Source organism: Osmerus eperlanus, chromosome 2, assembly GCF_963692335.1.
Source record: "Osmerus eperlanus chromosome 2, fOsmEpe2.1, whole genome shotgun sequence".
In the NCBI taxonomy this organism is placed as follows: Eukaryota; Metazoa; Chordata; class Actinopteri; order Osmeriformes; family Osmeridae; genus Osmerus; species Osmerus eperlanus.
The window spans coordinates 8,914,915-8,939,375 of record NC_085019.1 but is presented as its reverse complement, the minus strand read 5'-3'; the positions used below and the strand labels follow the sequence as shown (position 1 = coordinate 8,939,375).

The window sequence follows — 24,461 nt, the reverse complement described above, 5'->3', positions numbered from 1 at the left end:
CCATTAAAGTAGACAGGCTGATTAACACTGACAGGATATGCTGATGGCATCACAAAGGCTGTCACACGAACAAAGCACTAAAACGCTTAACCACCTGTTAATGGGAAAAAACCTTGTTCAGTCGCAATGCAGTCTGACAGGTTCTACACCAGCACTCCTTCTCAGTTAGAAGTTATATCTGTAAACAGTTTAAATGGGCTACTACTATTATCAGGCACATAATACATACAGCAAAGTGCATGCAGTTTATGGGAATTCCTAAACTAGCGTAGGTCATTTCTATTTATGAGAGTTACAAAAGGAAACCAGAAAACGTCAAGGCAATATTTACATGATGAATCCCTTGCATGTAAATGTTTGTGTGTGTGTATGTATGTGTTGACACGGTTTGTGTGTGTGTGTGAGGAAGGGACAACTATTGTTGAGCAGCAGTGTAACCCTACCTCATAATGAGCAGTCACATACAGGTGAAGCCAGTGTACAGTGTACAGTGACAGGAGGCGAGGCTTATCAGGACTGCCTGTACTATGAGTGGACAAACAGGAAGTCCAGCCTGCCACATATTATCAACATCACATCGCGCAACGTTAATGTTCAGATGGAAAACTCAAGCTATTGTTCACACTCCACCCTGTGTGTGTGGGTGCTAAAAATACACACACTGGGACTGGGGGGGCAGAGAAAATAACTGAGATAGAGAAAAAGAGAGAGAAAGGAGGGAGGTGGAATAAAAAGGAAAACTGATAAATTATGAAAATGTATTCAGTCTTTCCCTCTCCTCTATGCATCACCTACCCTGAGTCGTCAGAGAAAAAGCTTAGTGACTATAAATGCTTTCGTAACAGCCATAAATCAAGTAAAAAACGGCCTAAAAAAATAACAGCATCAAGAAACATGGCCTAGTTTAAGCACATAATGTATTAAACCAACAGTGAACTGGGGAGCTTGCCCTGCCAAAGCTAGCTGGGCCGAGTCGGGCCAAGCCAGACGAGGTCCAGGTCCAAAGCACAATGGAATCATTCAGCCTAATTTCATTCCCATCACTCCCAATCCACACAGGGGGGACTTCCTGCCAGGCCCCAGGAAGGGGAGGGGCCTCCTGGAGAGAGGTAACTTAGCTATTAGCACTCTGAACAGTGGGAGAGACCGGGAGAGAGGGATACACAGAAAGAGGGAGAGAGTGACAAAGAGAAACAGAGAGACAAAGAGACAGAGAGAGAAAGAGACAGACAGAGATAGAGAGAGACAGACAGACATACAGACAGACAGACAGAGAGAAAAGACAGAGAGAGAAAAAGAGAGACAGAGACAGACCGAGAGAGAGACAGACAGACAGACAAGACAGAGAGAAAAAGAGAGACAGACAGATAGAGAACGAGCTCTTGATAGAAAAGCTGGAGTAAGATAAACAGAGGAAGCACAGAGCAGCACAGCTGGTAGACATTAGTGTGGGGAGATGGCCTTCTCTCCCAGGCTAAGCTCTGACTGCCTCTACATACCTGTCTACCCGAACCTAGCGACATGTCTGTCTACCCTAGCCTAACTACATGTCTGTCTACCCGAACCTAGCGACATGTCTGTCTACCCTAGCCTAACTACATGTCTGTCTACCCTAGTCTAGCTACATGTCTGTCTACCCTAGTCTAGCTACATGTCTGTCTACCCTAGTCTAGCTACATGTGTCTATGTTCGCCTAGCCGTCTGTCTACCCTTGCCTGGCTACCTGTCTGTCTGCCATAGACTGGCCACCCTAACCTAGTGTAACAGACGTGGCCTTGCTCCATCAGAGGTACACTGGCCGATGTTCGCCTTTCACTGGGATCGAACCCGCCACCTCTGACATACCAAGCACGACCACTACCAGCTACGCCAACGAAAAGCTAGCTATTCGCTGGCGCGGGTGGCCTTTTACATACCTGAGGAGTTTAACCGATCAACACCAGCTAAACTAGCAACATGTCCATCCCCGTCAGAGCCCTATGTTTTGTGTGGAACAATACCCTGCCGCCCCACATTAATCAGCGCCAATCGATACACACAGATCCATACTGAAGTGTTGCCAATTGGAGAGTGAGATCTTCATTAAAGACACCTAACAGGGTTCTCACAGGAGAAACACAGTTCAGGTTTACAAAAACAGATCACACGGGTTGCTCAGCAATAGAGCCATCTCTAGTGGTCCCAGTAAAATGCTGTCACAGTGAAAAGCTAAATGGGACTACTGCCAGCCAAAGGAAGATAATCAAATGGTGTTCCCAGGGAAACCAGGATGTGCTTGTAAGACTGTTTGAATGCTGCGTGACTGTTTCCCCAATAGTTCCTCATTACTGAGGAAATATGAGAGACGCAAAATAAACAAATAAAAAGGTACAAATGAAATCATTGGTAAACAACTGTCATATCATATCCCACACAGCGTTTTGGGTATATTTAGATTATCATTGAACTATTTACATAGCAATACCTATAGTAACGACACTGTAGCTACATGGGAACTGCAATATAATCACACTTTGTTTAGTGATACAAGTTATGATGGTGGAAGATTGGGATTTACAGGGGTATGAGGATGTTAACATTGATCTTGTTTTGGTAAAGCAACATTCAACTGCCCCTTTACAACATCCAGTCACCCCTTACACCCCTCCCCCATGTCGTGCCTTCTTACACTTTTATAATAACCTATACAGCTAACACGTAAAACTATTTTATTTACACAGCAATTCCCATATACCTAGAATATTTTTACTATAGATATTCCCCAGGGTGTCTCCATCCCTGTGTTGAAGTTAAGGATGGAACGATTTAGAACTAAAGCTTCTTAAGACTGAATCATTTTATCGTGAGGGGGTGGATTTATGACCTGTGGTTTTTGACAAAATGTTTAGCTGAAGAACAGATGCAGTCCAGTATGATTTTTCCACATTTGTCAGCAAACTAGCCTATAATCAGGAAATCTGAGTTATGTTCTGGAAAACATAGTCCTGTTTGGGTACAGGAACAGCAAGGTCTGAACGAGAACAGAATTCCATGGCCTGGCGGTGGTGCCATGTGAGTACTGTTTTGGTCCATGGAGTAAGGCCATAGGAAAGTTCTGGAAATAAATCAGGATCATTCCTATAGGGAGGCAGATATGGAATGCAGGTTTTTTCTCTCCAGGCTATCCACACCCATTATAGTACATGCTGTCCTGTGGCCCACACACCCTGGTCCTCATGGCCCCATAGCTGACCCACCCTGCCCCACTGGCACAGCCCTGTTTATCAGGACTGGATGGTATGTCAATGGACATGTGCCCTGACATGCATTCCTCCAATTTCCTGTCACAATCAGCCATTGTGCTGTCTGTCTCTCCATCTCTCTGTCTATCAATGGGGAAGTGTCAGAGACTGTTTGTCTTGAGTGTGTGTGTGTGTGTGTGCAAGTGAGCGTGTGTGTGTACAGTATGAGCAAGAATATATCTGTGTGTCTATGTGTTTTCTCCAATGCCACCACTGGTCATGGTGTTTGTGGTGAAACCAGATCTCCTGCTGTTGAATTATTCACAGTGAGACTGCTGGAATAGCTAGATCATGACCACTGTTAACCCTTTCACAGCCAGGGATCACTGGCTGTCTTTGCACCACCGGACTGTGGCAGCCATTGTGTGTGTACTGCACTGTATGTGTGTATTATAAGAGTATGTGTGTCTGTAAACACATGAGTGAATGTGTTTATGTGTGGAGTTCTCAACCTAGGGGGATTCCCTAACCCTGTGTGTGTGTGTCTTCTATGTATTCTTCCTATAGGGGATTATAGCTAGCTCAATATGCCTGGCCCACTCGGTCAGGGATCAGGTGTCTTATGAGGCCTACAGGCTTCTATGTAGTGTGTCCTCACAAACTCATACACAAGGATATGATTTCATGATCATCGCTCCTGAGGTTAATATCAAGTTTGTCAACACTGTGTTGATGATGTGAGTGTTTTCCCGTGTGAAAAAAACCTCCAGTAAAACACAACTGAAAGAGTAGCTAGATGAAACACGTCCACCTGAAATATTTCCCCTCTTTAACAAGTGAGGTAAGCTGTAGCTCTCCTTTTCATCCTGAAACCTCACACGCACACACACACACTCACTCAAAGAAGCACATGGACAGACTGCAGATGTCATCAACACTAGCCGTTGTCGTGCAGATGGCTGTGTTACTGTAACCGGCTCAGCCTGTTGAGTCTGTTGTCTCAGGGTCTGAGAGGGGTGTGGCTTACAGGTGAAGGAAGACAAAATTACCAACTGTTCAAAATATTGAGTCAAAATAAAACCCCTCAGAGTAAAAATGATTGCCACATATCATGTCAATAACATACAACTTAGAGTTGCATGTCTACACATGATACACAAAACACATGTCAACATGTGTATTTTAAAGAGCTCTAGGAAGGTTAACAATTAGGATTGTTTGATGGAACAATTTCCGCCCACAGACGGAAAGCATGCTGCGTGTGTGTTTTCGTGTGTGTGTGTTTATACTCAATCTGAGAGGATATGAAGCTAAGAACTCTCAGTGGGGTAGCTGAAAGAGAAAGATAAAATGAGGAAGAGGAAGAGAGAAAAAACAAGGGCCAGTGACCAAATCCTTCTCTGGGGAAACCAGAGAGGGATTAGGCAAACGAACATAAGACAGAAAGAAGGGCAGACATGGTGAGATAAAGAGATAGGCTGGGAGAAAGTGGAAACAAATGCATGAGGAAAGAGAGATGGAGAACACAGAGGGGTATGGGGAAAGGAAAGGATGAAGGTAATATAGAAAGTAAATACCAGTGCCTAAGGTCCAAGAGACAGAAAGAAAGACAGAAAGAAAGAGAGAGATGGGTTGGCTCAATCGGCTGCATTGCCAAAGCCTTTTCCCCCCTGGGGTTAGTGTGTGCTGAGGGAAGGCCTGTTTGTAATGTGTGACTGATCCAGCGGTTCCACCGCCTGGGAAACACTGCTGGGGTGAGGGTAGGGAGAGAGGAGGAGAAGGGGGGGAGAAGAGAAGGGAAACAGTGAAACCTGCTGACTGTGTGGCACTCTCCCCGCGCTTCAGAGTTCACAGCACTGCAGAGATGAAGGGGAGTGGAAGAGATAAGGAGTCGACAGGAAAAGAAAGAGAAGAGGCTAAACCAGAGAGAGACAAGGGAGGGAGGGAGGCAGAGAGGAAGAGAAAAGGAAGGAGGAGTTTTGTGGGAGGACAGGGGGTTATGAAGGCGATGGAGATGAAAGGTGCTACTGTTGCTCCTGTGATGACCTCTGATTGAACCCCTTATCAGTCTGCATGTAGACGAAACACTACAGGGCCACTTAGCACTGCACAGCACAGGGCACAGCGCAGAGCACAGCACACTGCACAGCACAGTGCGCACTGCGCTGCAGGAAATACTTCTTTGGTAGATCTAAAAAGATCAGATAGATCTAAATATATAGATGGAGACACCAGGACGTCTACACCATCTACACCCATCCCACACTTTAAGATCAAAGGTGATCTTAAAGTGATCTCTTTCACCGCCAAACATTGCATAGAAACCTTAGAAATGTGAACTATTAAACAACGATACCAAATTGTATTTCTTGTCATTATCCCCCCTGTTGTTACCTCATGATAGAACAGTTGACATGTTGACAGCTTCTGTCAACTTCAGCCTGGAATCCCATTCAAAGTTTTCCTTTTCAAAGCCCTGTCTCTTGTCCATCTGTATAGCGTCTACGTGTGTGTGTGTTTCTGTATGTGTGTGTGTGTGTGTGTGCATGAGGGAGATAGATAAAGAGATAGGGAATGCCCACACGTGTATGTCCTTGTGAAGTTATTTACAGCCTTCCAGGGTTTTTTATTGTGAAGTGAGTTCAACCATGTGCTTTCTTTGGAGCCCAGACCCTATCCATAGAGGCTGTGATGTATTCTCTGTGGAGCATAAATGTAGACTAGTCTCACTTGAACTCTAGTTTCCTCCATTCAGCCCTGGTTTGGGCGGGAGATGAATAAAATAAGAAATGAGAAGATGGCCTGGTTGAACAAAATCTTTGGTTTCCAAAATAACAAAAGCTTGAAAAACCACCAGACTGAGTTTGACTGCAGATGGCCTGGGATGTCTTGAAGCCTGAGGCTGTCACTGACCAAACACACACACATTCACACAAAAACAAGGGGATTAAGGTGACACTCTCTTCCTGTATAACAGCCACACATATATTGTCCACGTCCTTCCCAAATCCCAACACACAAAAAACACTAGTCTGTCTAGCAACTTGAGAGCCCTTCGAGTCTGTGACTGAGGAAAGTCAAACAGGTCTCAAAGCAGCCACAGTGACCTGGCAGGACATTCTGGCCATGTCACAGCTGTCCCCTAATTCAGGGTCCAGTTGCTCAGATCCGTGAGACAGGCTATTGAAGCCCAAACATAACCTGGGGTGCAGGCAACAATAGAAGCTAGTGCATGGTTGTTTACTAGCGCTAGTGAGCTGGCCCATTAATCCACCTCTGGCTGGGTGACTCAGCGGGTCAGAGAAGCTATTCCAACTGAAATTGAGTTTGAGAAAATCCAGATGTATGGGCATTGATCGACCTTAAATCCCTGAACTGAGTCAAAGTCAAGAAAAATAAAGGAGTCCTGTGTATACCTGGCAAAACCTGGAAATCCTTCCTATCTCCTCTTCATACACCCATTCAGTCCTCCTCAGATCCCCCCTTTTGCACAATATTCAAAGCTATCTTTTTCTACATCCATTTTCTCCTCCTTTGCCTCTCCTCCATGCCCTCTCTCCCTCCATTCTAACAGTTCCCAGGTGCCAGGGCAGCTCATCTGGTGAGAGTTACATCCATAATCTCCCTTCATGTTGAGCATAGCCCTGTAAAATCCCACAGGTAAAGATTCAGGAAGTCTTATCGCTGGCCATGACCAATTGCAACCAGCAGTTCACCTAACCATCAATCATTTTGTGCTGCTGATTTCTTGCAGCATGATTTCTTGCAGCCAAAGTATAACCGACATTGCTTTGGTGTGACAAGGCAGAGAAAAGGTGTAAAAAAGGTTCAACTGTAATTATGGCCCCAGGAATGTTCCACAAATGTGTGTGTCATCGGGTCTCATGCGTGCCGTCACGTTTGCTGTCACTTGGCACAGTACGTCCTATGTCAAACTTAACCTCTCCACAATAATGTCAGAACACTGAATATGCAACTCTAAAGAATAAAAAAATGAAAGCCATAGCATGTAATTGAAGAAAGCTGCTTTTGTCATGGTTTCCAGTCTTTGCTCACAGCCCAGGGGGTAACTTAGACCAAACTACATTAAGGCATTGAAGCACAGCCCACCTCAGAGACACACAATCGCATTGTGTAATCAGGGACTAGCACATTGAGTCATCTTCCTACCCTGAAAATCTTCACTGGGTTCACACAGCAAGCACATGCAACTCAGTTGCAACAGGCAAACTGCTTTGTTTCCATGAGAACATACTGTACCATTATACATCTATGAAGCATTAAGGAGTGTGTGTGCACACGGGGACACACACACGCAGGGGCAAATGACTGCACATCCTTGCAATCCGTGCAAACTTATCGTGTAGCCTACTGCACATCTCAGATGTGTGAAGGAGAGTACTAAACTATACGCACACACACGCACACACAAACAGACACACTTTATCTAAGAAACATGCTGGATGCGTTTTCATGGTCATTGTAAAGGAATGGAGTGGAAATGGATGCCATGCACGCGCTATGTTAAATCAAGAGGAACAGGGGTCCCACATGTCTGTCGTCTTTTCTGTCGGTGTGAAGATTCACGATAAGAATCTTTAACTGGAAACGGACAGTCTGAACTCAATCATTTAGTCAAGATTATTTGGGATTACTCGGTTCATCAGCAGTGATAAGAGGTCCACACCTTTCCCCTTCATTTCCCAATGTCTATTTTCCCTTTAGTACCTATGTCTCTTTTTCGTTCGACATTTTCATCAGCTCCCCCCATCCTTCCTTCGCTACCCCTCATTCTCTCCCATGTACTGTGTTTCTCAATTTCTCTTACTCTCCATCTCTCCGTGTGCCAGTGTGCTGTGTTTATGTGACATGCAGTTGAGGGTGATGACAAACGTAGGACCCCGCCCCTGTTATCAGTCTGAAGCAGACAGGGTAATGTGTGTGTGTGTGTACTGTATACATGGGGGACCTCTGAGGGTTGATTGGGCCATAGGACCCCCCCCCCCCCCCAGCCATCTATTACGACACAGGCCCAGACATTTATGTAGTGCACGTCTGAACGCTGCTGTGTGTATCCCATCCCCCCCCGCCCCAACCAGGAAACATGAGGCCCAACAGGATGTACAGTGATGGGAGATGAGAGGGGAAAGAGTGAGGGAGTGAGGGCATGAAGGCGATTATATCAACCCCAGCAAACTGCTGCTCAGAATTTCAACATCATTACCCCATGCATATTTTGACAGCCCATGGACGAAGCTCGACAGATTCCAGCAAATAATTACATTCTTTCACAAACACATAAACCAGGATTCCAGCCCTTCTCGGATTCTCAAAGCATGCTGAATCAATTAGATGGAATTTTTTCTCAGTGTACAACATGGCCTCCCATCTACATAGCATGGAGACGTTCTCTATGCTTGGCACCTAAACACTTGGCACCTTAACACTTTGAAACAAGGAACCGGTTCAAGGAACAAAAAAGAAAACCATAAAAAATTGATATTTTGCAAGGAACAAAAACGAAGCAAGAATAAAAGATTCCAGTTCTGTGACTGACCAAAATTGCAAATCAATCAATTGACTAGGACGCCATTGTGGACTTCTGCCAGACAGGCATAGGAAACTCCTACTTTGTAATGCAAATTGTGCGGTTTTGTAATGTTTCGTGACATTGATAGATATTTTACTCTATAGGCTATAGTCTCAATCAAAATAGCATCTAAAAGATTCAGAGCCTACATATCTCACATCCCTAGTAACCGGTACTGGCAGGGCTGGACTGGGACCATGGCATGGCATTTTTGCTCAGACCGGCCACCACAATCGGTCCGACCGGGACGGGGGGGGGACAGGGGGACAGGGGGTGGAGAATGTTAAGAGATGTGATTGAAACAGCCCAGTGTCAGTATGGAAAATGAACCAATGGGCCGCTGTCCCTGCTTTATGGGCCGGTCGTTGGCCAATTTAAAGTAAAACAATAATTATAATTGTATGCCAGACTACCAGTCCAGGCCTGGGTACTGGTGTCATTTTGTCTCTAACCGGTTCGGGAACGATAATTTGAAGGTGGAACGTAAAACCGGAAATGTTAAAATACAGATTCGGCACGGAACGAACCGATTGAAAAAACAATTCTGGTTTGAAGCCCTGCTTACTGTAACACACATGCACACACACACACGCCATACAGTGTTACACCAAGGGGTTTAGAAAAGCCACAGAGTGACCATGGCCACAACCCACCGATCCCAGCAGTCCTTCAGAGGGCTGAGAGTGACCAGGGTATGCAGGGAATCTGGTCCAAGGTCAGGGAGAGTCCGTATGAGATAAGAAGCGTGTGTGTGTGTGTGTGTCAGTGTGTGACAGTGAGAGAAAGAGAGTGCAAGAAGGAGAGACAGAATAAAGGAAGAGAGAGGGTGAAAGAGCGAGACAGAGAGAGCAGAATCAGATAAAGTGAGAGAGAGAGTGGGTTGGGTAGAGTGGGGTGAGTAGTATGGAAGACTGTAGGAAGTTCCTTCTGGTTAGGAGGTGCTTGTGTGGGGGGCTATGAAACAAGGACTGCAGCTACACAGCTGGACTCAGCATTCCAGTGAACTGCCGACCCTGCCTGCCTACATGTCTGTCTGTCTGTCTGCCTACCTGTCTCTCTCTCTCTTTATATCTGCAGTGTTGCTGTGTGTGAACATTCATCTCCTCAATCAGTTCAGGACCACAGCATGAACAGACAACTCTCCAAATGTGCACTTTTGATGGCTTCTTTCACTGAAAGACACTGTCATATCCAATACACTGAATATTGGATATGAATATTGGAATACAATGAATATTGGAATATCTTCTCTCTCCTCTCTCTCCCACCTATTTTCTATCTATATTCCTCTCAACCACTCCTGCTGTTTCTCTCTCTCTCTCCCTCCAACTCACTCTATCCTCGTTTCTTTCTCCCACTCACACTCTTGGTCCTTACAAAACTCTCCTCTCTCCCTCTAACTAAATGCCCCTCCCCCTACTCAGCTAGTGTGGTTGCGAGTGGGCAGTGTATTGATCTCTTGTCTATCTACGATTTGTTCTGATAGCACACTGTTCCAGCACCACCACAGTCCTGTGAAGAAGTGTGGGTGTGGGTGTGGGTGGGAGGGGTTGGGGGTTACTGGATGAGAGAAATATTCAACTTTCCAACATGGATTGGAAATTCTGCTTTCTTATTTGTCCAAGGGCGCTGGTTAAAGATTTCAGTGCAAGAAAGCGCTTCCTGCTTCAGCCATGAGCAGGGTCCAAGGTGGACAGACGTTCTGCTCCAGCAGAGCCTCCCCTTTTGTGTGTGTCAGATCTCTGTGTGCAGGGTCAGCAGGGGGAACGACCCCAGCACTGACCACGCGGTCACGCCTGGGGGGGATAAGAGACATACACACGCGGTCCTCTCTTTCCCACAAGTTTGGCTTGTTCACTCTTATCACACACACACACACGGTTCTTTCTAACACACACATATGGTTCTCTCTCTCTCTCTAACACACAAACACACACACACACAAATAGGTCAAATTCCACCAACACCCTCCGGCCCCCATTTCAACCCCACCACCCCCACCAGGAAGAACCCCATATCCCACATGCCAGCATTTTCTTCAGGCATTCCTTAGGCCTGACACCCCGCCACCCCCCAGAACCCTACATCTGGACAGAACACAGCTGGAATTCAGCACAAGCACACAGGGAGGGGGGGAGGGGGAGACTAAAAACATGATTCTCATGATTTCTAGTCTTTAAAGGACCCTGAATGAATCGATTCCAGGGGACACCAAGAGACATTTTGAGAGATTATTACTGTAAATGCATGTGTTCTCTGTCCATATCGTTCGACTGTTTTGATGGAGCGGGTTTTAGGGCTAGCGTGCTGTGGATGAGAGCAGAAGAGACCAGTGTCACCCAGGGAAGACGGTAAGACAGGGGACGACAGCAAAAAAACAGGGGAAGACAGGAAGACAAGGGCGGAAGGAAGACAGGGGAAGACACCTCTGCTGGCAGTCCCTCTCTCCCCAGACCCGGGCGTGTGTTCCTCTGGACCGGAGTTGACTTTTTTTTTCCATTATTCTGCAGAGAAGAATCTGGGACAGGGAGGACATTGGAGGACAGCAGGGCAGAGCAGAGCGGAGATTAGGCTACAGCACAGTGCAAACAGACAGTCAGAACAGGACACGAGGCACCAGTGAGGCCACAGAACCACACTGACAACCGAGACCGAGACAAAAACAACATCTGCGGACAGAAGAATGGAAAAGCGGTTGGGGGGGGGGATCAAGAGTTTGAAAACTTGATGTGTATATAAAGCCGTATTGTAGAACATAGGATGGAGGCCTGTGAACATGTGTCTCTGTGTGTGTACCTCTCTTTTGACGGCTGTGCACGACCAGCTGTCCACAGAACAAACTCCATCTCTTTCTCTCTCTCCATCGCCTCTCATCGCCCTCTTTCCACCTCTGCCCTTCCTCTACCGCCTCCTCACGTCCATCTCTCCCTCCCTCTCCCCTCTCTCAAATCCAGGAGCTGTCCCTGTGTTTACACAAACGTGACCTTTGACCCCACCAGCCCTGACCACTGTGTACTCTCGGTCCACCCCCACACCCCCCCCCCCCCCCACGCAGATTCCTTTGTGGTGCTCAGCCAAGCTCAGCAGGGACCATGACTATAGATCATTTCATCCATCGTTTTGCTCCTAGCTGTTTTATCCTGCAGCACCCTAGAGGGTTTGTTGTGTGTAGAGAACGCTTCTTTGTGTCACTCTATCGATCTTTTTCTATCTATCCATCCCTCTCTCAGTCTCTCTTTCTTTCTCTCTCCAGCTCCATTGCCGACATTGAGCAATGGCGTGTTTAGTCTGTGCTGCTGTTTAGAAGCAGACCAGTGCTGTGAGCCTGTGACACATTCATGCATGGGCTTACTGTACAAAAACCACATACACACACCATACACACACTTACAGACACCACACATCACACACACAACACACACAAACACCACACAAACACTGAGATGTTTGAACTCATGTTTCGTAGGATCCAGGCAGGATGTTTTCAGGATGCCTTTCTGAACACCAAACATCATGTTTCAGGGAGATGCACACACTACAGGAAGTTATCTTAGTCTTAGCTGAACCACTCCTTAGTTTAACACAAACTTTAAAACTGCAAATGATGTTCTTGAACTGCCAGTGGTTCTGCACCTGGTGAGGATATGGTCCCACTCTCACGAAGAAGGTGTTCCGACCCTCATCTAGTCCTTAACACTGAACTATATAATGTTGTTTTGAAGCAACAACAAAACAAAGGCGTTCTGTAGTAAAGCTGTAGAATACCACCGAGTTGGAAGATAATGTGGGGTATGGTTTTGGTATTGAAGAGCGTGTTGAACGTTTACACATGTGTGCGTGTGTGTTTGAGTCTCAATGAGTTATGGGTTGCAAGTGTACAAAGACTGGTAAATGGGACACATATGGCAGTTAGGGCTTGAGGAAACCCAGTGAGGAGACCATTAGAGGAACGACCTCATTCATTATTACTGAACCTATGTGGATGCTACGTGTATATGTGTGTGGGTGGTGACTGTTGGTTTGTGAACATTCTGCATGTGTATACACATGGGCATGCATACTATACATTCTATATTGCATGTGTATACACATGGGCACGCAATCTGTGTTTTTGTGTGTGTGACTGTGTAACCAATTCATGCGTTTCTGCAACTGTGCTGAAGTGTGCATGTATTTCCTATGAGTCACCCAAGACACATTTAGATCTTTGAAAATGCAACTCAGCACCCCTACTGAATTATAAGCACTGCAGCCAGTGTCTGTCTGTTTTTAATATTATTATTTCTAATCAACAACTGCAACACTGTAAATGTGACTTACCAGGAGAGAGGACAACAACAACCTACTTTGTTTTTATATTGCAGGCTAGATAACCCAACTAGGGTGGAGTTAATGTCTTTAGACCCACTAGTGAGAAAGAGAGAGAGAAATGGAGTGAGAAAGAAACAGACAGAGCAGGCAGAAAGCACCAGAAGGCAAGGAGCAAGAGATTGTCCAAAAATGTTGCCGTCTTCAAAACAACCCACAGAACACAAATATGTCCCCTGCTTTGACTGTGGGAGGAATGGCCACATCAATCCCAGCACGACTCTTTCCCGCCTCATCATGGAACAAACTGAGAAGGGCAAGGTTGGAAATCATAACAGTTTGTTCCTATGTCAGCTTTCTCTTTCTCTCTCGGCATGTCTAAACATACATCCCTCTAAACTCTCCCCTTCCCCCTCTCTAACTCTTGGCCATCTACCATCCTGTCCCTTAACCGCATTGTCCTGCTGTCTGTCTCTCTCTTTCTGGTTCTTGCAGACCATTTCAAATGTTCCTGACCTGTTGTGTCTCCCTTGCCCCTTGCCAGGCTCAGGTTAACCCGTGAGGAGTAGAAAGGCCTGGTGTTCTAGCAGTGTGGTGTGGGGATACCAGGTTCTTTAACTATGGAGCTACAGAGCTAGCCAGGGATGAAGGAAGTGTTTTGTCCGTCTCTTCGATAACCGAGTGACTACGTTCAGTTGAGTTCTAGGTTTTATAAGTATTAGCAATCTGCAGATTGGAGAGAGAGTTTAACCAACACCCCGACATAAATCGACCATTTCAGACACAACGGTACTAGCGGTCTCTTTCATACATGAAGGTCGAAGGATGGTGTTTATAGTGAATAGAGAAGAACAAAGATAACATATAGCCAATGGATGTTAGTTATTATAGGCAGGTGGATACAACATCATAAAACTGTGACTGTCTTCAGAACATAGTAGGTTACAGTAGGAAAACATATATATGAATGGTTAATACGACAGAATGTATGAACAGATGATAAGGTAATAGCTGATTGGGATTAACATAAGCGCTTAGGAAATCATATTTCTTCCACTTCCAATTTCTTCTTGTAGAGGCTTCTCAATGTGGTCTGAATACATGGACAGATGATCCCTAAAGCCTGTTTAACAAGTGTTGCTCCACCTACACACACACACACACACTTCTGGGAGTGTGTGTGTGGGCTGCGTCAACCCACATACACACATGAAAGCAATCAAAGGTGCAAGAACACATGCTCCCACGTCAAAGTGATGGAGATAGTTCTGCGTTGCAACCTTCGACACACACAGCTGATGTCATCCACATGGGTAGTCGTCCAATCACATGCTTTGAAACAGACAAGGAATGAATGCCTGACTACGTTACATCCTTGTGTGTGTTTATGTGTGTGTTTGTGTGTTGCTGAGGGTACCCTCTCTGTGGTGAGAAAGTGACACTGGACTCTTTGTCAAAGGGATCTGGTGACAATGGAGAATGAGACTGTACCCCTGACGGAATACCTTGAGGAGTGAGCCGTGTGTGTGTGTGTGCATGCGTGTGTGTGCATGTGTGTGTGTGTGTGCATACATGTGTGTGTGCGCTCTCGCAATTAGGAGAAAAGAGAACATCCCCACGTGGTCTTCAGATGTATCCTCTTACCTCTCCGCACACCTTAGTGATGTCTGTCTCTGTGTCTCTCCCTCTCTCTCTCACACACACACACACACACACACACACACACACACACACACACACACACACACACACACACACACACAGCAGAACTTTACAACACAAAGGACTGGAGAGAAAAAAGAAACAAAGACAAAACCAAACTGACATTCAAGGCGATGTCCTCCGTCATCACCAGGCAAGGCAGAGTGAAACCAGCACCTTAAGAAGCCTGAGTCAAGGCCTTGTCGTTTTCTGGATCTCATTCTGAACGTAGCCTGTGAGAGCATAGAGCAGCCTTTAGCAAAACACAGGCTTGACTGCCTTACATAAGCCTTCCATTCACCACTCACTGTCCTGTCCTGTATTGTCATTTTCCATTAAAGCCCTCCAACATGAGCTCTTGAAAAGCCTGGAATGACACATGGGTCATAGCCAGACTGACAAGGATGTTGAACAGTTAGAGACATATCTTTTAACATTTGGAGGTTTTGTCACTGTAATTACACCCACATAGACCCAGATAAGGGTTGTGTGCTGGTTTGTGAGAGTGTTTTGAGGTTGCGGTTTCTTTGCGATTTGGTGCTACTTCAGCTACACACACACACACACACACACACACACACACACACACACACACACACACACACACACACACACACACACACAGAGTGAAGGCAGAGAGGTTTTGAGTTAGTTCGGTCCTTGGACACTCTTAGCTGTCCTACAAATCAACAGCAGAGTAAACATCAGAGGAATGTAGTGAAAAGGAGACCTGGGGGATGATAGGCCGTAAAACAGAACCTAAAAGAACAGTCAGTGTCATGTAACCTACACAAACAAACCCCCCCCCCTCCACACACACACACACGTGTTAGTGATTATGGCTGGTGACAGGGGTTTGCCTGCAGAACATGAGCGGCCTGAAACTTCCCGACAGGAAGTTCTGGAATTCAGGTAACTCTAGGAGTCCTGCTACCATGGCAACGCTTGGGAGCCTACACTCACTTTGTGTAGCAACTAGAGGAGTTGAGGAGATGAGATTAGAAGGGAGGAGTCTGGAGGAGTCTGAAGAGATGGGGAGGAGAGGAGCAGAGGTGAGGGGATGATAGTGGAGGAGAGGAGATGAAGAGTGGAGAGGGGTGTGGAATAGAAAATGTAAAAAAGAAAATGTAAGATCATCAGCCCCCACCTTTAGCAATGTCATGACAAGACATGACATAAAGACATGAGTGTCCAGGGATGAGATGCACACAAGAAGCCTGTCACTTCCTGTCCCCCTTTCCACCTGGCTGTTTGATGGCTGACTTTACAGCCCTCTGAGGAGACTGAGGACATAAAGCTGACACGTTTGGCTTAGAGGAGGTGTGAAACAGCCAGGGCTTAACACACACACACAATGTGAGGAGCATTCTCATCCTACAGAGAACATTGCCATTTACTCTCACTTTCTCAAGTCCCCCATGGTCCCTCCGCTTTCTCCACATCAACCCCTCTCCCCTCAGTGACTCAGTCCCCCCATGCCCTCCCCCCACTTCTACACCCCATACACTGGGCCCCACTTCCTGACCCCCCTTCTGCCCCCCTCCAGTCTACTGCTGTCTGGACTACACAGAGCTGCAGTAGTCATGATTCTGAGGTATTCAAATATTAAAAGACATACAGATTAAACATTGTGTTCTTAGATATTTGGGTGGATTTTCTGTGGGATGTTGGCCAGTGTGGATGGTAAAACTAACTGATTAAGACGGCAGGAGAAACAAAGATGAAATACTATAATAAAATACACAGAGCGACAGATTCACTGCATGTGACATAATAGGTGGAATGTCAACAAATGAGTGAAACAGAAAAAAACACTTCTCTTACAGATGAGTGTAGGCCTTTCCAGCTGCAACAGGCCACACTTACTGCACACACACAAACACACACACACACACCTATCCAGTCAAACTAAGTTGATATACTGAGACATGGGGCAACATCTTTGACTCGTAAAACCTTCCTAAAATGCTACTTAATACAGCAAACAGGACTACAGATCCTTTTCAAACATCAGGCTTTGTATTTTGCATGCTGCTTAATGAGAGCCTGCCTAAAGCCCAGCTGATCTGGTCTTCTCCTCCCCTTCCCTTCTCGTCTCTCCTCCCCTCCTCTTTCTTCGTTTCTCCACCCCTTCTCATTCCTCTCCTATTTTCTCTCTCCCCTTCTATTTTCTTCTCCTTCAGATGAGATTGCCTTCAGAAGTGTCTCTGCATTCTGTCTGCCTCTTCTCATACTAACAAAGAGAGAGAGAGGCTTAGAATCAAAGATCCAAACATTTCCAGAGCTTAGCCGAGTCTTCTGACCCCATGGGCTGCAGGGGACTTGTCTCCATGGCTCACACAGACAGCATACAGTGTGTTCACATGTATGCATCCAAATGTGCATCTCCTTATCTCCTTTTATCTCTCTTTCTTGCCACTTGGAACTGATTGACCTTGTCAGTGCTCATGTAGAAACGAGGCTGGATCGAGCACAGATATTGGCAAGCGGAGCTTAAGTACAAACACATGTGTGAATGGAGAAAACAGCCCTCATTCTGCTGCACACAGCAGATGTAAAACAGAATCAGAGACGATCTCAGGAAAGCAGACGACCCAAAGGAAAACATATCCTGTTTTCCGAATCGAAAAACCCAAACAAAATCTGCAAGAAGAAAAACATGGAGTAAAACCAAAACATACCACTTTTTTGGTTTTGCAAACCCGGGTCATCTTTCAGTCTCGTAACTCAAATGACACTGCTTGCCATAAACGTAAGATATGACCACAAAGGGTCCAAGACTCAAGAAGCTTCTAGCTGTGTAGAACTCACTTCGCCCGACCTTTCAGAGTGAGCTGCAACAGAATCAAATCACTGTCCCTGGTCAGAAGCCTGCTCGCCCGCCCAGAGGTCACGACCTTTGGCCTTTTGGTACCCTTTGGAATCTGGAACCAATTCATCCAGCCATGTTGTGTATTCCCAGGAGATTGAGAATGAGTGGTCTCAGGGTCTGGGTTATGGTTAGAACTCTCTGCGACCCTAAATAGGCCTAATCTATCTCATCTCATCTACACCATCTGATCTGGGATCTACTGTATCTCTTGAAAAACATAATCTCCATATTCTCATGTGATCTATGAGGTGGAGGGGCGATCAGTCTTGGGAGTTTGGTGAAAAGAGGCTGAAGGTCTCTGAAGGTTGAAGGTTTGGGCGACAGTAATCTGATCTGTGATCTGTCTCTAAGACACCATGGTAACGTTGTTCATTGATAGAGCCATCGCTGACTGTTGAATGATGATCATTCAAGACCCGCTGACCAAGGGAGGCAAGATGGGTATACATGACAGATATATATTTAACTGACAGGGAGTCGCCCTCGATATCTGGCGTTTTTCTAAGAATTAACAAAGGTCTTATCGTCCTATTCCCAGTTTGATACAGTAGACAACTTCATCTAGCAGACGTCCCCCAGTGATGTGACCCATAGGAGCGATCCGTCCCCTGATGAGGACCACCACGGCTCTACGTACCTTCTTGGCAGCCCGGGACGGCGACCTGCGGGTGGGCTTGGGCATCTCGCTACTCAGGCCCAGGGGCAGCTTAGACACCGAGCCGTTCTCCCGCTTGGCCGGGGGCGAGGAGGGGGCGGAGGAGCGGGTGGCGGGTCCAGGGGAGGAGGGCGAGGGGGATGGAGGGGTGGAGGAGGAGGGGGGGGGCTCGCCGGCCACGCGCTGGGCCATATCCTCCGTGCAGGTGAGGCGGAGGCTGCGCATGTACTCGTCCGTCTCCCGGTCCACCACTAGCAGCCTGGTCTCCTGCTCCAGCGCCTTGATGCGCTGCACCACCTAGGAGGGGGGGGCGGGGGGGGGGGGGGGGGTTCAGAGATGACAGAAGGACAGGATCAAACAGGGAATGAGAAGGGGAAAAAGGGAAAGAGACGATGGAAAGATCCCACTTGGCAGTATGCTGGTTCTCAGCATAGTAAGACACCTTCTGTACATGAGACAGTCATCATGTCGCCACCCAGAGGCGTTGTTAGACATAAAACTCTACTGGGGCACAGGCCCCTATATAGAAACTCCCCTTGCTTAACCTTTAGATGCGTGATTTCTAAATATTTCCGACGCTCCCACCATAGTGAGTTATTTTTCCGAAACGGAAGCTAGCTAGCTTTAGTTAGCTTCCGTTACCTAGCAACCTAGCATAATACTTGTAGCAATGCTACTACCTGCTAGTGTTACTTGTTAGCCTCCTCATTGTAAATTTTGAAGCCATACTATAGCGTTTGTCATATTGTTTTTGTCTATCGGAAAATAGTACGTTGGAATGTTCAAAATCGCACATGTGCGATGTTACGCTGTGAGACCCGCATTCGAACGATCACATATGTGCGACACTACTCCTTAACGGGTTAACAAACTATACAACAGTTCAACGACACAAGTTTGATATCAGCTTTGTCAGGGACATCAATAGTTAATGCGAGTGAGCATGTTTTAGTCAAAATAAGATGATCGGTAGGTCTATCATTTCGAAACGATCTTTAGTTTTGTAATGTTTTATTAGCCTACCTCAATTCTGACTTGTGTGCCAAGTCCGACACTTGGACTTGTGTGTGCATCCTGCAGTGGCTATTTGGCAAGCTCAGAAGAGCGCGCTGACATGGAATTCTGCGTGCATCGGTTTGTGTTTTCGGTTAAACACTTTTACAAGCGTTGATTGGGATACTGCGTTCATTTTTTTATGCTAAATATCTAAATTAATGCACTGACTAATAAAGTAAATTGTTAAAACTCAAACTTTAGATTTTACTGGGGCACAGCTGATTTATACTGGGGCACGTGCCCCAGTAAAAAGGGTCTAACGACGCCCCTGTCGCCACCACTGGAATTTGATCATTTGGAACCCTTCGGTTTGTCTAGTCTGTTTGTCGAAGTTTGTTAATGCATGCATGCATTTTTTCTGCCTGCCTCTCTTTCTTGCACTATGCAGATGACTAAAACTACAGGAGTGTAGGCAGACGGGAGGCAGGGGGTTGCAGAGTAAACACTGACAGACCCTAGAGTGATTGCACGCAGTAAGGTAAGTTGTTAATGCCAACAAACTGACACTGCAATAGAAACAAAACAGCAAGCAGTCTATCTTTGCCCTGTGTTTTTTTTTTGCCCATGTTAATATAGCTTCAGAAAGACGTTGTAACTGGCTAACTGTCCTTCTGTATGTTCGTGATGCTGGGAAAATCATTATCTGAGCCTTCTGTCACCATTTGACAGCGCGCCAAGAGACGGCGCCTCCAAGATACCAAGAAACGTCCCTGAAAGTGAAACGCCAAACACAGATTAGCTGTTGAAACAGCAGTTTGATGCGGTTTGTTTAATGTCTGTTGCTGGGTTGTCATGTCTGCGCACAACTAAAGTGATGTTGAGGTGGACTTTCGTTGGGTGTGTTTGTCGCTCGAGAGTCACTGTTCAATGAAAGTAAAGAGTTGAGAGCTGACGTTTTTTCTGTAACCGGCTGCTATCAATTTATCTCTAGCAGAAAATAATGTCAGACTGGCTGCTTCTAGGCATATAACACTCTTGACTCAACAAAATGCAATGTTCACACGTGGGATGACTCGTTTCAGTCTCCCTTAAAACGATTTGGCCCTGTGATAAAAGTTCTCACCTGGATTTGGAACATGCATGTCATTCAAAGTAACTCAATTTATGAAGGCTCTCAGTATATGATGGCTATAATAGAGGGTAAAAAGTTTAAGTTGTCCATTCAGGTGAAGTTCGGGCTACTCACTTGGTGGTGCGTTTCTCTTTCCACATTTTCACCGTTCACCTCAATGACACGGTCTCCAGCGTGCAGCCCCGAAGCCTCAGCGGGCGACGCGGGCTCAACTTTGCGTATGTACTGTCCACTCTTTCCTTTCTCGCCGTGCAAGTGAAACCCATACCCACTCTCCCCCTTTAACATGAAACAAAGCCGCGGTTTCAAATCGCTGGACATTTCCACAGTCCTGCACTGCCTATTTGTTTATATGAAGAACAGTGCTAGTTTCCAAAGTAGAGACGCCTGTTAAAAATGTTTTTTTTTTTTTTTTTACTGCTACTCAACTCTCACAATAAAAATAACATATTGTCTTCTTGTTCATGTCCTGCGAACTTCCAAACGTAAATCCTCGCGCTGACAAATCACTCTCACAACACACATCCACGTTTGGAGAAATTCCACCACAGAACTTTAAATGTTCACAAATACAACCCTTTAGAAAACGCAGGAACGACCTCGCGCTATTGTGTTGCACGGTATCCAAGCCAAGCGCAATGGTGTCGGACACTCCAAAATGTATTATTCGTAGCGGCGCGCGGTTATTAGTCCATCATCACGATTAAAGCGAGTGACCCAACGTTCTGCACTGCAAAAAGCAACAAGCGCTAACCACTCTCTGGACCTTCATCCATAACAACTGGTTGGGGAATAAGGATTCAATTACAGCATAAGCAGGCTTTCAGGCATATTGGATGAAGGTATAGCACCACCTGGCGACTTCCAACTATTTAGACGCTTGTTCACTTGACTTTTGTCAAAGTGTAACTATGACGCCCACAAGCGGTACACATACACTTACGCACACACATTAGATAGAACATAATTGATTGATTTCGCTCTTGGCATCGTCATTATACAAAGGACTTACAATAAGATTTTAAATGTGAAATACTTCATGTGTCGGTAGAAGTAGCCTAGTATAGTTATTGTTTATGTGATAATCATTGTTACTCAACGTGTTTGATTTCCTTACATATACAACAGGTGGCAGTAGAGCAATGTCAAAGTGTTGCCTTCCATAGTTTAGGCAACACTTCCCATTTGTAATTATGTTATTACTTGATATTTTCTGTAGCCTTTGCATGTGTGACAAAATGTAAGCCCTATGCTTGGAATCACTGGGGGCCATTTACGTTAAACATTATTGTTGCCATATAGTTTTCTTCACATTAACAGGCAAAATACCATGTTGATAATTATTCAGACTCTACATTTAGGGGGGGCACAAGGGGGTCCCCCTTTTATATATACAGTACCAGTCAAAAGTTTGGACACATTTTCCCTTGAAGATGTGTCCAAACTTTCGACTGGTACTGTAAATATTATAATAATTTAAAGTTAAATACATGGAAGAGGTATACTATAGGAAAATCCCTATCAATTATGACATCCATCACATTGAAGGATTAGGATATAATTACAATCAATCCAAGACCACAAATCACACCTATGTCGAATATGATTACATCTAATTCCACCGACAATCCATCTTCATATTCAACAATGACAGTGTCCCCCCCCACCCTCCCAGCGTTTCCTTGTCTAAGGGCTTAAGTGGGCTTAAACCTAATGTCAAGCACAATGACAAGGAACAGTCCTGATCATTTGGCTCAAACATCAATTAAGCCTCCCCGAATTATTCCATGGACAATGTCTTCAAAAGAGGAATTTCCGGGTACTCTGGTCAGCATGGTTTACCTAGAGGCCATTTAATAAATGTAATTTGTTTCAGCAAGGAAGACTGTCAATGGTACATTGATATTCTTCACATCTTATCTTTAGTGAGGGACTGTCTCTCTCTCTCCCCCCCTCTCTCTCTTTCTTTCTTTCTTTCTTTCTTTCTTTCTTTCTCTCTCTCTCTCTCTCTCTCTCTCTCTCTCTCTCTCTCTCTCTCTCTCTCTCTCTCTCTCACTCACTCTGTCATTCTTTCTTTCTGTCTCCCTCTCCCCCATCTGACTAACATGTGATTTATAGTCTTAAGTGTCCTTGTTTTCATAAATGTATTTCTCTTCCTAAACTATGATTATAAGAAGTATTCCACTACAAGAAATATTGTCTTCCAATCTGAAGCCAAGACCTGCTTATGAACAAACTGTGAGTTAAAATTAGACTTCAAATAAACACTCATCTTTTGCAAAGGGGGTGGTGGGACCAATTGCTCCCAACTTGTTTGACAAAGAAAATCAAAGTGGCAGCTTGACATTTGGAGAGTGTCACTTAATCTGTGGAGCGGGCATCCGTAAAATTATATATTTTTAGAGGAGGATGCCTGCTGTGTTTCTTCTGAAAAGTTTACGTTAATAGTGAGAGATTGATATCGATTCAGCACATGGATTGAGAGAGACATTGAGCAGAGTCAAGGTTGTCAAATATTGACCCTGAGGTTGGAAAGGTCAGATTTATGACTCATAGACATGCAGATAAAGACACAGAATCATAAACTCTCAAGTCTGAAAGCCTCACTGGGCTGTCAGCCAGCCCTGTGACAGAGTAGCACACTACTAGGACACAGCATGAGGGCAGAGAGCTGTCAACAGTTCTTCCATTATCCTCTCCAAACCCCGTTCTTCCGTTCTCATCCATTGGTGGAAAGTTGCCTGAGAGAAAGTGTCTGTTACTAAAGCCCCTCTCCTCCTTCAGAGTAGCTATCCAATCTCTCCATACCCTCAATGAGGGGAGCCATGGAGGAACTAGAGAGGGAAGTACCCTGAGTGTCAACACTGGCTGTCCCTGCAGCACAGCTTTGTAGGAAATTGACAGGAGTACAGATGATGACTAGGAACTAGGTACTTGGCATGTCATTCAACACAATGTTTTTAATCAAAACAACATAGTCTGCAGCTCTGTATGTGCTGTTCAGAGCTGGTGACTTCTGCATGGAGCTACCAGTGCTCGATTACAGTAAGATATCAAGTTATTCGCACTATGAGGGCTGATGTGTTCAGTTTCAATAAAATAACCAGCTAATTGATGAAAAGCCTAATATGTCACAGAAGTTGTGGGATGTTAGAGGCAACTCCGAGTTTGGAGCTGGACACCCTGCTGTATGCATACTACGAAACAGTACAATCTGGTATTTTTTTCTCAGAACAGTCACATAATTCAGACTGCTGTCCTAGGAGTGATTCTATATGTATGCCATTTCTAAGGTAATGTACATGTGAAGGAGCTTTTGCTCTCTGTCTTCTTTCGAGACACACATCTTCAAGAGTGTCAGATAGATTACGTTTTGAAGAGCTGTTACTCCCTCCCTTCTCCTTACTAAAACACCCCTGTTGCGAAGAGAGGAGGTTCGGAGGAAATGTCAGCCTAGGAACGCTGAAGGCTTTTGGAGTCTCTAATTCTCCCCTCCCTCATCTCATCTCTGTGCACCACTTGTGTTTCTCCTCCAACAACCTTTTTTCTCCTCATTTTTATTCACCCTGTCAGATTGTCCTGTACATTGCGGATAACAAATCCATGAAATAACAAGAGAGAAAATGAGACAGGTCTTCAGGGAGAGAGCTGGAGAAAGAGAGGTCTTTAATAAGAGTTACAGAAAGATATGGAGCTATACAGAGAGACCTAAACAAAGAGAGTCTAATCATTTTAAATAATATAATATACTGTAAATGATATATGTTCATTTTAAAACATACATTTCTGTTCTTACTATATGTTTTAGCTGAGTACTGGAGAAGCATCGTGGCGTGATTGTTAAGGTGGTTTTCACGTAAGCGTACCGGTTCTTGGCTGACCTACGCCACAACAAATGGGTGTGTCGTGAAGTTCTCCTCTGTCACCCATAAGGGGGGTAAGAGAGCTTAGAGGGTGGCGCCAATATTGGTACCACTCGCGTTGCA

At 45.4% G+C, this 24,461-nt stretch overlaps 1 protein-coding gene across 1 annotated transcript in view; it reads right to left on the bottom strand.

The window, feature by feature from the left end:
- LOC134011884 (Na(+)/H(+) exchange regulatory cofactor NHE-RF2) overlaps positions 1-21,264 on the bottom strand; it is a 29,266-nt gene extending 8,002 nt beyond the window's left edge. Inside the window, exons 1-2 of the mRNA XM_062451397.1 lie at positions 20,590-21,264; positions 18,330-18,644 (exon numbers count right to left, since the gene is read on the bottom strand). Coding sequence (XP_062307381.1) covers positions 18,330-18,644; positions 20,590-20,796 — 522 coding nt within the window. The 5' untranslated portion in view covers positions 20,797-21,264. The remainder of the gene's footprint in view (positions 1-18,329; positions 18,645-20,589) is intronic.
- Positions 21,265-24,461: the final 3,197 nt, after the last annotated feature.